General features: G+C 39.2%; 1 protein-coding gene across 2 annotated transcripts; it reads left to right on the forward strand.

The window, feature by feature from the left end:
• Positions 1-894: 894 nt before the first annotated feature.
• On the forward strand, positions 895-14,634 carry CSRP3 (cysteine and glycine rich protein 3). 2 transcript variants are annotated; one of them, XM_038138315.1, is made up of 7 exons: positions 952-1,049; positions 1,787-1,972; positions 6,794-6,924; positions 10,618-10,786; positions 12,146-12,281; positions 12,744-12,837; positions 13,948-14,634. In XM_038138315.1, the coding sequence occupies exons 3-7, from the start codon at positions 6,813-6,815 to the stop codon at positions 14,025-14,027; spliced, it is 591 nt and encodes a 196-aa protein (XP_037994243.1). In that variant the 5' UTR covers positions 952-1,049; positions 1,787-1,972; positions 6,794-6,812; the 3' UTR covers positions 14,028-14,634. The 2 variants fall into 2 exon arrangements, with proteins under 2 accessions (XP_037994242.1, XP_037994243.1); XM_038138314.1 differs by lacking the exon at positions 1,787-1,972 and having other exon boundaries at positions 895-1,049.
• Positions 14,635-15,052: the final 418 nt, after the last annotated feature.

Raw genomic sequence — 15,052 nt, forward strand, 5'->3', positions numbered from 1 at the left:
ATTATAAAATCTGTGCCAGACTCAACAGCAAACAGATTTATAGGTTTCCTGAGTTTTCTTAGCAGCCTCAGCTAACAGACTCCTAAATCCTGAAGTCTGACCTGGATTTGGCATCTTATTTTCTTATGCTTCCATGAAAGTCCCCAGGTTGAGACTTAAAGCTTGAGAGTTCTGCTGTTTAACCCCTGGGATGGGCCCTTTCATACACATGATCCTGAACAAAGTTGCCAATTTCAGGCATCTGCTCAGACAAATGAGAATTAGCTTCTAAACCTTTAAAGCCCTTAAAATAAAGCCCTGTAAATAAGTTCATACTTTACTGCCCACGTCTCTAACACATCTGCAGCCTCATCCCTTTCCAAGGGTCTCAGTCAGGTATGGCAAAGATAACTGCAATAATAACACAGGCTAAATATTGTACATATTATCTACCCACCTTAATGCTTAAAAACAGTAAAAAATGAAAGATTTGAGGTAAAAGCATAATCCTTTGTATCCTAGAAGCCAAACCATTTGTATCTCTCAAATCGTGAACTGCCGAATGAAATGCTATTTAGTTTAAAACTGTTGTTTTCTTGGAGGTGCTACAAACAAGTTTTGATTATTATTTTTATTATTTTATTATTATTTTTAACAATTATTTCAGTAAACTACTTTTGGCAATGTGACCATTAACAACAAGATCGTCATTTCAAGAACTGTTATTTTATGATTCACATTTAAGCAATGCAGTAGAGCAACTATAAAATTTTAATCTTTATTTCTGATTTGTTGGGCTGCAGTCAGGAATATCCTTTAGATGTAATCCGAGGGGCTGCATTGTTGTCCACAAGCAGACATAAGGGAACAAAATGCCAGGCTTTTGTCAGAGGTTATTTTCAGCTTGGTGATAGCAACGGCATTGCTCAGATCCCTGAAACTCTCACTCCCCTCCCCTCCCAGTTTATAGGGCTGGCAGAAGTGGTCACTGAATTTAAAGAGAGCAGGAATCCCTACTGTTCAAACCCTTTGAGACTTGAGAAAAGAAGGAGAAAATTCAAGCAACACTGGTGAGTAGAGTCCCATGGGTTCTGCCAAAAGGAGTTTGGGTTTTTTTTTATTCCTAACAGATGACAGAAGCAATTTGTTACCTGACAAAGGAAACCATGTAGGTATAGTACAGAAATATGAGTCTTACAGAGAAGTGTTTTAGGTCTGGAGTAGCCAGTAGAAAGAGAGATTCTTCTGGCTCAGCCAGGTAAGCAGCTATGGGTGTTGCAAGAGCAGGGCTGGGTGGGGGATCCTCATCAGAGACACTCGTTTGGACTAGGCAAGACTGGATAACAGAAGTTTCAGAATGTTTAAAAATTTTGTTACAAAGCTACAGAATTATTTGCCTACAAACAGTCAGTCTTTAGAAAGTGCGCATACACAGCATACAAATTTATGTGCTGTCATAATGGTATCCTAGAAGTAAGAAACCAAAACAAATCCCCCAAAATCTTCAAAATATTTAATGTTGGTGATCAATTGGTTTCATATCAAATAAGAAGAAAACTTCTGTGCAGACTTGACAAGAAATGGATAGCTAAGAATGCAGGATGAAAGAAATATTCCCAACTCCATCATTCAAGCATTCTAAGAGAGCATGATTGGTCAATTATTCAAAAAAAAAAAAATTCAAATAAATAAATAAATACATAAATACATATATGTTTTTACTATGAAAAGTGTTCTGCCTAAAGGTAAAAGTATTTCAGAGAAAAAGCCATGCATGTAGATAAAATAATTCTGTGTCTTATCTCAGTCATCACAGCGCTGTTTCAACGTCTGTAACAGTTTTGCATTAGAGAAGCATTAGAGAAGAATCTTGTGGAAGGAATAGTGAAAGCTGATAGCCCAGGATTAGGCCTGGAAAAATGAGCGGGTCATTTGTACAGCAGGATGCAACTTTCCACAGCCACATGGATCAGACTGAACCATGAATGTGAAGGTACAAGCATGTGAATGTGGGGTGTGGTTGGTTTCTAAGTCAGAATGAAGTACCCTGTTCTAGTGTCAGATACTGTATTTTTTGGAGATGCAATCCTAAATTTGTGCAAAAGCGTGCATCAAGGAAGTTTCAAAGGAAATGTGGCATCACTAAGCTAGAAAATAATAGAAAAAGTAGAAAAACAGAGATGAAAGCAAGGGAATGGGGCACTATCAGCTCTCAGCAATGCACATGTGCTTCACATCAAGTCAGTTAAAATCTTTGTGTTTCAAAGTGCCACGTGTAACCTAGTGTGACCAGTGTCAATGAAAAATCAATATTTACTTTCCAATGTTGGAATTCCCATACCTTGACCTGTGTTGCTTCACTGCAGATGTAAGGGGAAAATGCTGGCTATTATGAGATCATGGTGGAAGCTCAATGTATGACACGGACTAATAAAATCTACCTGTAGCCACAGCCCGCTGAATGCACTGGAATATCAGAAATAAGATTACAAATACATAATAAAATCACATCTCCATGAATGAGCTCAGTCTTCAAACACAAGCCTTCCCTCTGTTGTGAATCTCTCCTGCTGAGGGAGAAGCATGTTCCACAAAGGGCTTGATTTTTGACAGAAACACCTCCAGGCTGTTCGAGATGCAGTGGCATCTCAAATACTCATCAAAAGAAAACCTCATCATGAATGTCAGTTGCAGAGAAAAACGACACCAGCATTTTATTGCTATTATATAAAGGAAGACATATCTTCTTATCCCCATGGTGCTGGTGGTGTGAGTATCACTAGGGACAGTCAAATGAGTCATGATGGTCACAGGACAGGTCACAGCAGAGTTGTGATTAGATACTAGAGTGAAGTTCTGGCTGCACTGGCATTCCCACAGACTTCAACTGGGAAATTAATTTCAAATGTGGCCTTGATATTTTGCATTTCAATGTAGACAGCGATGTGTGAGTTTTGTATTATTATTGCTTGTGTGTTAGGTAAGGAATCAAGGAATCAGTTTTCTCTGAGTCTAAACCAAGTAGCTTAGCTGGGACTAAAATGCAGAGAGATACAAGCACACCCTGCCCACCACTCCCCACTCAGCACTTCTATGGCCAGTAATCACAAAGACCAATATTCCCCATTCTGTTTATCCCCTTCAAAGCCATCCTGCAGCACATGTGGCAAAGAGATAACCCTAAGCCAGCCACACAATACACAACTCTGCAGTCCATTCAGATAAGACATGAGCTCTAGACTGTCAAACGTATGAGCACATAGAAGGGTGTTTAGCAAGGAAGCACCAGAATTAATTCCAATTAATCCATTAATTAATTACATTTTTCACCTGCAGTACAGTCAGGCATTAGCACTGCCTTTTACTCCTCCACATTTCATCAGGCCCGCACTGCGTCCAACACCCATTTAGATCAATGGATAAAATACATTTTGGGATTCTATCCTTATCAAAGGCACTTTGATTAGAGAGACACCCTGCAGCAGTGATGTGACACCAAGATTTGGACAGTATGACTAACAGCCCAAAAGAAGACAGCTCACAACTGTGCAGAGCACACCAACACTTCAAAGGCTTCCTTGCTACAAGCTCAACCTATAAAGTAGTGATAAAATCTCTAAATAATTGGAGGCATGAATCCTTGGCTGCTCATCTGATGTACAAATTCTGCTCCATGCAGAAGTTACATTCTGAAGAATGACACAAGCTGCTGAACAGCATTTGAGCAAGCCCAAGAACACTCCTCCAGCTTAACAGCACCCTGAGTGCCCACACATTGCAACTAACACTCAGAAGTTTCTGTGTCACACATTTCTTACCTTTAGGATCAGTCTGCTCTACTTCCCACCTGAACAGCAGAATATAACAAGAACCATGTGATGAGCAGATATGAAAAGTTAACCAGATTAAAACAACAAAGTTCAGGGAATTTCATGGGGATCTAGACACTGACAACCAAAGAAATTATGGGAAGTGGAGACTTTGGATCTATTTTTTTTCTGTTGACAAATGGAGACCAAGTTCTATTTCTATTGAAAGGATGGCACTTTATCCACTGTATAATTTAGATGAGTACAAAACTATGAGTGCCACACCCCCTATGGAGATTACCTTTTCATGGTAACCCTGCTGCGCAGGCAGCATCCCCAGGGATGGCCAGTCAGCTCCAGAGGGATGAACAAAGCCCAGACAGGAAGAGCACAGATGTGCCCTGGTACCTCACCCAGCTGTTCCTCTAGCCAGCACAGACATCATGGCATGCACTGCTGTTCTTACACGAGTATCCTTACAGAAATCTTTCTGCCATGCCTTTCTTCTTTCTCCTACAGCTTACCATCAGGTGATGCCAAAAAACATGGAAAATGTGTATGCATGCCCAGTCATGTTACTATAATTAGCCTCAGTAACAATGATCCTTCTAAGAGCTTTAACCAAAGCCCTTGGCAGCACAAGGTTCACTATCACACTTTATCAGACTTTTTCAGAGATTATTTTTTCCCCTTCAGCTGATGATGTAATTGTAGTTACTTTCCAACAACCATCCTTGCTGCCACAGTTTTGGAGGCTTGGTGTGCCTTTGAGGAGACCTAAGAGAGAGGAAGCAGCTTTACAGAGACCAGAGGTACAAACCACTCTCCTCCCAATCAGCTGTCAGTGCTGCCTCAGCTAGGAAGGGATTCCACAGGAAACCTGATTTGAAAGGGAACACTGTAAACAAAAAAATCTCATTTTCAAGGAAGTGTCACAAAATTGATTTTTATCCACAGTTGCCCTTCCTTCTTTTAAAATGTTTGAAGTGTCACTTGAATTGTTTTCATAAGAGAAAGAAAAAAATGGCACCAATACAAAAGTACTTTAAAAATAGAAGAAAATACAGAATGGCAGAGTGAGAATAAGATTTTACCTACATGAAAGATTTCTTTCTGTTCCTTTATCTCACATTTAAAAGAAATTGAAAAACCAATTCAACAGTGCTGTTCAGTGAAGGCTTCGCTACATGAGATATCAAATTCATCACCTGTTCATTGTGCCCAGTTAGTTTTGTTTCTTATTTCAGCTACATCAGTTTTTTGGTTTTTGGTTGTTTTTTTTTTTTTTTTTGCTTCTCACACGTTACATTACAGATAAACAGAGTTAGAAGAAAGCTGAGTTTTCATTTCCTTTCTGCACCATTATGGTTTTGGAACTGCTAGAGCAGTTCTGCACCTGAGCAGCCTCCCAAGAGAGCTGGGAGGGTCTGGAAGAGATTAATGATGCTGCTGCTGTGTGACAGCAGAAGGCTAAGGCTGGGCTGGCTGAGCTGGGGAGGGTGTTCAGCTGAGCAGAAATCAGCCTCTCAAAGAGGAGGAGAGATTGGACCTTGCATGAGGATGACAGGTACGCTGTCTAGTGAAGGTAGCACTGTTGTGACTATTTAATTACACAGGGTTAAGGATATGCTAATAACTGCTGTGATAAGGCAGAGATGTTTGGATATGCTGGTATCTGCACAGTTATCAAACACAGTCTGCAAAACCTGCCCCCGTTGCCATGTCTCCAGTGCTATTGTCTCAGCGTGTGTCCCTTCCTTTTGCTGGACAGACAACTCTTTCATACCACTGCAGGATTTTTGGTCTTAGCTGTCAGAAAGGATTCCCCTCAGGGTGCAGAGCTGGCATAGAAACATTGTTCATTTTATTCTGAAATTCAGAAGATTAAAGTGCAGAAGTCACTGAGATGATAATAAGCACAGGACATTAGTCAAATGTAAACATATAGTAAAATGTTAGTCTAAAATGCAACTAATTGAAAATACCAGCTCTGTTACATTACTGCTGTGATAAATTCCTCTCTCTCTATCACCTGACCTGAGAAGAAATTCTCAGGTAGCAGGCCTGATTCAGCCTTCAAAATCCTTCTCTTAGTTAAAAGTACCTTTTGGTGAATTTAATCAAACACAAATAGCACAAGCAGGCTTCAAAATAACTATAATAAGAAGGTGACTGGTTTTCCAAGAAGGAGGAGGAAGGCCGGTGCCAGGAGCTTGGAATAACCTGATAATTTGGTGTGCAGATGACAAGATGACGTCCCAGTCTTTCCAGAAACGATGACTCAAACAAGAAAACATAAGGGCAGACTGGGGGCTGGGGTTGTTCCAGCTGTGTGACAGCACAGTCACAGGGAAAAGCACTCAGCCTGACATCAGGAGACCTGGGCTGGGCTCCGGTCCTCCTGTGTGACCTTGAGCAAGGCACTCCAGTGCTGACTGGAATAGCAAGAACTGGAACAGAAACCATGGCTAGCTTTTTTTCTCTGATGTTTAGATTTTAAATGCAATTGACAAAGAAAAAAACCTACACCTTAAGTACCTCAGGAACCTGTCCGTTATTACTTTACAATGGCTGTGCAGCTCAGAGATCTTGTGGCTGTTTCATGAGGAACTCATAAAAGGTTATTTTGGAGTACAGGAAAGGGCAGTGTTGAAAGAAAATGACAATTTGATGGAAAACAAACCCTAGATCCTCTTTTCCAGAAGAGGGAGTTAAGTGATCCTAGTACTTTTTCACTGAAACAACTCTCAATCATTTCACATATTTATCATCACAATATACCAAGCTAAGGAATATCCTTTTTTTATGAGAGAATCACAGGGATTTAGACTGTCCCTGTCCCCAAGGTAGCACCCTCACTTCTGCTACCACACAGGTATGAAGTATGTTGCAAGTATGCAGTAGCAGTTGAGTGGACAGGGAGGAAAATTTTTTTTAAGTTAAGCTGTTCCATTTAAAAGAATTCACATTTGCTGTTGAATTTTTTATGTAATTTGATTTCCTAGGTTAACCCTTCAGATAAGGATGCCGAACTGGGGAGGAGGAGCCAAGTGTGGGGCCTGTGAAAAGACGGTGTACCATGCTGAGGAAATCCAGTGCAATGGAAGGAGTTTCCACAAGTCATGCTTCCTCTGCAGTAAGCTGGGCTGAATGGTTTAACATCACAGCACCCCCATAGTTCTGTAGAACTCTTCCATTAAAGCCAGAACATTTATTTTTGTTTTACTTAGCAGGCAGTTTTGCTGCCTTTTACCTGGAGCAATCTGCCTCTTGGGCTCCTGGCTTTTCTTTGTCCAAACATGAGATGGATTTTGTCAGAGACATGAGGGTGTTGCAGAATCACAGTATCTAAATCCATCTCCAGGACACCCTCCTTCTCACAATGTGGCACACCACAGGTTTGCTTCAGGTTAAAAAGCCCAGCAGAATCAAACAAACAGCACTCATAAGACAGAAGGATGATTACTTATAGGAGATGATTACTTTCACTGTGAATCCTGACATTAATTTGTTTCACACCGAAAAGCTGAAAGACCCTGATGTCATCAAAACCTCCCACTAACACTCTGCACGTACCTCAGCCTCCTTCGCATATTTCACATAGTCCCATTTCACTTACTCTTTCCCTTCACACTCCTCTGTGATGTTTGGCTTCCAGCAATTTTTCTTTCTCTGCAGAAGAGGCAGAAATTTGTAAAAAAAAAATCATTTCAGAGAGAAGGTACCAATTCAGCTCTGTTTGCCCTTTGTGGAGAGGGAGAGAGCAAACAATTTACCAAGAACTAAAGATAGCTGAAGAGTTTATCTTGCAGACAATACTTGGGACTGGTACCTTTGCAGTACGACTTCCAGCATGACAGTTTAGGAGCCACTGAATCCAATTTTGTCCCTCCCTTTCTGGAGGAATAGAGACTTCTTATTGGAGGCACCAGACTAATTTTACATGCTTATCTGATACAGAGCAGCTCTTTGCAGAATGAGACCAAATGACACACCTGAGCTGTCTTTGCCTTTCTCCAGGTGCCCTAAAAGTGATGCTTAAAAGTCCAAATGATGCCTTTAGGGATGCCTAAAAGGCCAAGTAAGAAAGGACTCCCTCAAAAAAATTTCAACTAACTGACAACCTTCAACCAATTTTCACAGAATGGTAAAAGGAATATCTCAGTCTCAACTAAAACTTTCTTAATGCTTCCATGTTCTGCCTATAACAATAAATAGTAAATAAAAAATAAAGATCTGCCCTAATAGAGCATAGTTATGAATATTTCTCAAGTATAGTCTTTGTTCTTAGCACAACTGAATTATTTTCTTTTAGTGATTCATGATAAACAACTTACATTCATTAGCTCTATCAAATATTTGGTTTGTTGTGAGGCTTTTCTTGGTTGCTTGGTGGTGTATTTTGTTGTGGGGTTTTTTTGGTTGGTTGGTTGTTTTTTTCTAATATTCCTTTATTTGCCCCTTGTTTTAAGTCTGAATGAATTATTAATAGGTTAGATACTAAAAATAATATTCCCATCAGAAATACGTTTAAGGTCAAAACATAAAGATGCATCTAAGTTGCCCAGCTGGCATATGAAAGGTATGTTAACTGGCTTTACTTTTCCCCATGACTCACATATGCTATTCAGCAGCTCTGGATACCTCAGGATCATGTATCACATTCATGGGCTTTTCTATGAACCATTTATAGGATTTCATCTCTCAACAGAAGGAAACCAATTTTCCCCAGCCTAAACTCAGGCATGGAAACAGTTAGTTTAGATGCACTTTTGTATATTCCTAAATAAAACTATTTCAAATATACCCTCTAATTCATATTATCTTTGACCACATACACAAAGCACATCAGTATTTTCTGACCAAAGAGTTCAATTTCAGCAGAATTATAAGCAAGTCAAAGCAACCTGTTAACACAGGAAGAATCAGACAAGCTAAATTATTTATAACACTCTCTCCCCGCTCCATAGTTTTTCTCTACAAGTATTGCAAGAGAGAAATTTGTTTCCAGCAATCCCTCCTTCGCATGCAGATTCCTGTTTACCTGCAGACTGATGTTTCACTGACAGCTTTTACCCAAAGTGCAGCTGTGATGGACATTTGGCAGGATCTCATGCCATAAACCTGGATCTCCTCAGTGCCGGCAGGAGAACAGGATCTGTTGGCAGATGACAGGTCTCAAAGTTATTTCAACAATAGCACTTCAAGGGCTTTTGCTCCATCTGTTGTGGTGAATTGATACCCTATCCCTAAGGTACCAGAAATAGAAACATTATCTACTGTTAGAGTTTCCATCATCCCTTAACTCCCTTAGCAAATACAATTATCATCTCAAAGCAAGCGTGTAGTACAGAAGTGCCTCATTTTACTTCTGTTAACTATAAAGGTCTTTGCAAATTATTTCTCCCTCCATGCAATACAGGGAGGAGGAAAGCCACAAAGATAACCACAGAGCTGGGGATGTTTAACTAGTTATACTGCCCCTTAACAGCAACCTGGTCTGGGGGTTGGAACTGAGTGATCTTTTAAGTCTCTTCCAACCCAAACCATTCTAGGAGTCTATAATTAAAGCTGCAGAGATTCCAGGGTGTAAATTGCCTGTGGTGGATAAATTGAATTCAGAGGAGGACATTTAAAGTAAACATGGGGGAAAGGGCTAATCAAACCCTCCGGCCACTTTCAATACTTCTGTATTTCACAGCTTTCTGTTGCATATGTAAACTCAGCAACTTTGTTTTCCAAGCTATCAATAGCTCATGAGTGGAATGCCCTCTGCAGGGTAAGCATTTGTTCTAAGGATCCTGGAGAGAAAGTTTTTGCCTATTTTTTCCCCCCTTCTAATCAACCACTGTTGAACAGTGAACAGTTTGTAAGAAGTACTGAAATAGTAATTTTTTAGCATACTGAAAAATCCTGGTCTTCAAGAGAGACTCTGAATTGAAACATTTTCCTCTCTATCTCTGTGGGCTGAAGGCTGTCTCACACTGAGTTCCCCAAGAGATGCAGCACACAAAGGCATACACTACCCCTCACTAAGTAGTGAGGAGTGTAGCTACTATATTTTTCCCCATTCATTATTAGTAGTGCTGTAGAGGACATAATTTGTAATTTGTATTTGTATTCCCTGATGAAAGCTGGGCATTCCTATTGCACCTTCTGTCCAAAAGTCTGCCAGACCTTTCTTAGTGAGCTAAGCTAAGCTGCTGTTCTCTGTACCACAGATGATTTGTAAGAGCACTGTTTGGGAATGGCTACAGCCACACTCCTGTCATCCTGGAGGAAGTCTGACAGAGCTGACACTTGCTTTGCCTTGGTGCCACAGCTCCAACAAACAAATAATGATAAAAAAAACCCCAACATGTCTGACTCCAGAGAGGAGTCGATGTTAAACCCTCTCACAGAAACATACCACGTCAAAACCTGGGCTGGGCTGAGAAAGCCACCACAGACTCAGAGCAACTATTCTGTAAAGTCCAGATCAATGTCCCTGCAACCTTCTTTTCCACTTTTTTAAGGTCGGGGAGTTCAGGATGCCCAATTTCAATCTCAAGCCCATTTTAAGCTTCACAGATCTAGATTTCCCTGGGGTTACAGGATAACTTCAGAGCAGCAATAGAAGAACAGGTTATGTGCACACACATATACCTCCCCCTTATTTAAGCAACAGCTCTGTCAAGTTTTATACTGACAAGTTTTATACTGATTGGCTCCTTTCCCCACATTTTTAAAGCTAAACAAAAAGAAATACTAATTGCAATTATTTTAAACCACATAAATTCAAATTTGAAAAGGCAAATGCTGATATGTGCCTTTCTCTCCCTGTTTTAAGTGGCTTGCAGGAAGGCTCTGGACAGCACCACAATAGCAGCTCATGAATCTGAAATCTACTGCAAAACCTGTTATGGGAGAAAATATGGCCCCAAAGGGGTTGGCTTTGGACAAGGGGCTGGATGCCTCAGCACTGACACCGGAGACCACCTGGGCTTGAACCTGCAGCAGTGAGTCAAACCCCAGTGACAGATCCTTTTTCTTATCCTACTCGTCTCTTACCAGGGTGTTTTATATATTTCATTCTGTTTCCATAACAACATTTAGCATAAGGAGCAGAGCAGACTTTCCTACACCCTTTCCTACCATAGACGTTCTAATTAACAGTCTTTAATGATGCTCAGTCTCTTTAAACCTCCTTTGCAAATTATACTCTCCTTCAATAGTAATTATTCTGCAGAAGCAGCCTTTATATGCCAGCACACATGTAAATATTGACTGCAATTGTAATCTGCCATTTGTAGCACAGTGGTAAAGTCACACTGACCATAGAAAAAAGATTTTTTTTTTCTTGTTAGGGGCTAAAATACAGTTAATATTTTACTCTTACAGAAATAATCACACTACCCCATGCTGTTAGTGCTCCTCTCAATGGGGGAAATAACATTTCTAAATCCTCCCTGTGGTTCTAATAACACTTACAAACACACTGAGAATGTGTTTGAACAAAAAGAATTCTAATGGGATACCATCTTCCAAAAGCACATAATTAGATCTGACAGTTCATTTTTATAGGATTTTCCTGCAATTCTCAAAGTTGCACATTGCTAAATCAACGATGCTTCTTCTTCCCTCTGGTGGTCTACTATAAAGAAACCAATTAACCAATATGCTGTGCAGGAAATAAAAGCTTAAACAATGTATTTAACTGTAGCTCCTTGTACCATACAAATCCATTATGGGCAGAGTTCTGCACCCAAAACTGTTGCATCCTGTGGATAAAATGACCTGTTTCAGTCCAACTATCTGATAATTCAGAAATCATTCTGTAAAAGGCTTTATGCACAAAGAATAAAAGCACAAAGTCAAGAAATAAAAAAAACAAAGCTACTTTTCTGATGTCCTTTTGACCCTAGGCCAGGTAAGAACCCCAATTCCCTGTCCAAATGTTTCACTGCCTAATGAAACTACGGCATGCAAAACCTGAATTTTTATTTTCAGTTTGATGAGTACCAGCAGATAACCAGTTACAAAGACTAGAGGCATCTTTTCCTTGTATTTTCCCTGTTGCCTCTCAATGAGAGAAAATTGGTTTTTACTTCAATTTTCATTAAATATAATCTTTTGTGCATGTGGCTGCTGCCAGCTCCATGTATTTAGCCCAGAACAGGTAATATCAGAGCTTACAGTACCAGCTTCTCAATCATACAACACAGAATTCAATAGAATACTTCAATTTTCTTATTTTTTATCCCCTTTTGCATGTCAGAGATGAGCAATTTAGTATTTTATGCCTTACCAAAAAATAACTAAATCCTTTTTCTAAAGAAGATAACATTTTTAAGCAGCTTTAAAAACTTCTGTTTTAGGGGGTCACCAAAGCCTGCTTGCCCCTCAACACCAACTAATGCTTCAAAGTTTGCCAAAAAGATGATAGATGTGGATAAATGTCCCCGTTGTGGCAAATCAGTGTATGCTGCAGAAAAGATCATGGGAGGAGGAAAAGTAAGTAGTGACTTCAGCACTAGGAAAAAAACCCCACCATTTTATAATGGTGAGAAACTATAGCTAAAGGTCCTCAATAATTTAAATTTTCATTCATAAAGAAAACACAAGGATGAATTTGCAAATTGCTACAACAGGTTTAAAATCTTGTACTTTACGTAAATATTTTTCCATGTTTTCTTATTACTGATGTCTGAGGACCAAGCACACATTACTGTATAAGCTGGCTCTTCTTCCATCTCTGGGTATATTTATAAACATTTATGTGTAGTGGCAATTGAAGATATATTAGACAACGTAACTGAAAAAAGGCCAACCCAGAATGACTAAAAATGGAAGCCACAAGATTTACAAATGAATTTTAACCTTTCCATACCACAAAAAGCAGTACTTCTTTGTTTCTTGTACCTGCTTGGCTGTGCACTTTCTGTGCCACACAATGAATTGTCTCCCCTTGCCCAGCCTTGGCACAAGACCTGCTTCCGCTGCGCCATTTGTGGGAAGAGTTTAGAATCCACGAACGTTACCGACAAGGATGGAGAGCTCTACTGTAAAGGTGAGAGTTGCAGGGAGCTGAACTGGGCTACAGAGTCAATCTGAAGTTAGTCTCTTTACACCTAGGATTTCCATTGTGATTTACCTTGCTGTACGGTTAACACCCCCAGGAAGTTTCATTTTTGTCTTTTTTAACAACCTTCTGAAAGCAAAGAGCTATGGTAACATTGCAGTTGCAGCTTCTACTATTAACATTTAAATTTTAATGCTACAATTTTTCTACAGATGGGACAACCTCTCAAATCTGTCCGACCTTCTAACAGAGCACTGGCCATATCTGCTGGGCAGGCTCTTGTATCTGCACAGTCTCATTCACTAAAACAAAAAAATCCACAAAGATACAGATTTTTGGTCCTCCAAATAATAATTCTTGCCAGTAAAGTTTTAAAGATATTTCCACTGCATTGGTAGCACAGAAGATAATGCAAAAAATGGTAAATACACATCTAGATGTTCTTCTCAGATTCACAAAGTTCACAGAATTCACTTGACTCCTAGAAATAGCTTAAGGGGAAAAAAAGTACGTGAAGCTTTTATATAAAAAGCTAAACTTTATAGAGAACCCTAAAGAAGAATATTGGAGTATTCGAGTTCTGTGACTGGCAACAGTCTGTCAACTACAAATGGATCAAATTGGCATATTTGGTGAAATATGCTCACTATTACCCCTTTGCAGAGTTGTGATAAACAACTATGCACACACTAACCAATGCAGAATTCAAATGGAATTACTTAAATGCTCATCAACAGTTTCTGGATGATGCTCCAGTTCTTAAAAATCTCTGGCTTACTCTGTATTACTCATCAGACCAAGTTTTACTGAGCATTTTCAGATAGGAAAGTAGCTTTAATGAAGGTATTACTTAGATCTAAAAAAATAGGTAATTTCTTAACTTTCTTTGAGATCACCAGATGCAACTTCTGTGTAATTTAAATATGTAATACCAGTTTCACTATTAAGACCTGGATAAACTAATGGGAAATACACGATTTCAGATTTCTTTTCTTTTTATCAACTTAAATTTGATAGTAATTTAAAAATGAAAACCAAAAGACATTTACCTCTGAGAGCCTTCAGAGTACCATTTACCTCCCACTCCTCCTTTTGCAGTTTGCTATGCAAAAAACTTCGGTCCCAAAGGAATTGGGTTTGGTGGCCTCACTCAAGTGGAGAAGAAAGAGTGTGAATGAGAAAAAATGGATGCAACAGACTCAAACTGCTGTTGATGACACCAAGTGATAGCTGTCAAGTAAAACATTAAACAACACATATTGCTAAGTACCTAGGGCATTTGATTAAGATTTTCCTCCTTGCAGGAAAAAATCGTGAGTTGTATCTTAAGAAATTCTTAGAGGAGATTAAAAAGGTACTATGATAACATTAGACTCATGTTTTTGTTTAGTATATAAAGACAAGGAACCTCATGGAACATTATTGCTTCTTAAACTACTACTTGTCACATTTTAGACTGGAATGTTAGACTCATAGTGCCCCATTATGATAGGGATCCCTTCTGGAAGGAAGGGTCCAGGTGTTCCCAGTTACACTGTATTCTCTTTTTTTCACAATGTTAACATGTCTGTATTTCTACCAGTTTCCTAGTTGAGTTTTGATTATGCTGGCAATTGTGTTAGAATAAGTAGATGTTATTTGCTTTGACACAATTAAAAAGGATTTGAAATTCTTTCTCTGAGGGAGATATTTCTAAAAAAAAAAAAACCAAAATGTTCTCAGGATACAATGTTATAAGTTTTATCTGTTTTCAAGCTACAATAAAGTACTTACTGCTTCTCATTATTTTTATCTGTATTTGCTTGTGCTTACACATTCTACAATGTTTCAGATAAATGGATTTCACCAAGATGAATGAAACCCCTCACAAGAATTGCATTTCACTACAGTACTTCTGATGTCCATTCTAGATGGTATCTGGCTTTAATTTCCTGATCTTGAACTTTTTCCCTGCTGGTTTTCATTGTTATCTACTTTGACTTACATTCATATCACACTGTACAGCTGGCCCCTCCTTTTCTTGGGAATGTGGCTGACATTAGCTTTTACAGATGCAGTGGGGAACAATTCCTTCTTTTTATGTGCTTTGCTATCTTCCATCATAAACTTACCCATCTTCACACCCTAACAGGGCATATATAAGTGAAAACCATAAGGCAAAGAGTCAGGCTCCTTCTTATGGTTTTGTACCCACCCTAAATAC

Source organism: Motacilla alba, chromosome 5 (genome assembly GCF_015832195.1).
Source record: "Motacilla alba alba isolate MOTALB_02 chromosome 5, Motacilla_alba_V1.0_pri, whole genome shotgun sequence".
Taxonomy (NCBI): domain Eukaryota; kingdom Metazoa; phylum Chordata; class Aves; order Passeriformes; family Motacillidae; genus Motacilla; species Motacilla alba.

Coding starts and splice junctions, on each gene's coding strand:
- CSRP3 (XM_038138314.1), top strand. CDS start 6,813: ATGCCGAACTGGGGAGGAGGAGCCAAGTGTGGGGCCTGTGAAAAGACG. Junction 10,787..12,145: donor CTGGGCTTGAACCTGCAGCA/GTGAGTCAAACC, acceptor CTTCTGTTTTAG/GGGGTCACCAAAGCCTGCTT. Junction 12,838..13,947: donor TGGAGAGCTCTACTGTAAAG/GTGAGAGTTGCA, acceptor CTCCTTTTGCAG/TTTGCTATGCAAAAAACTTC.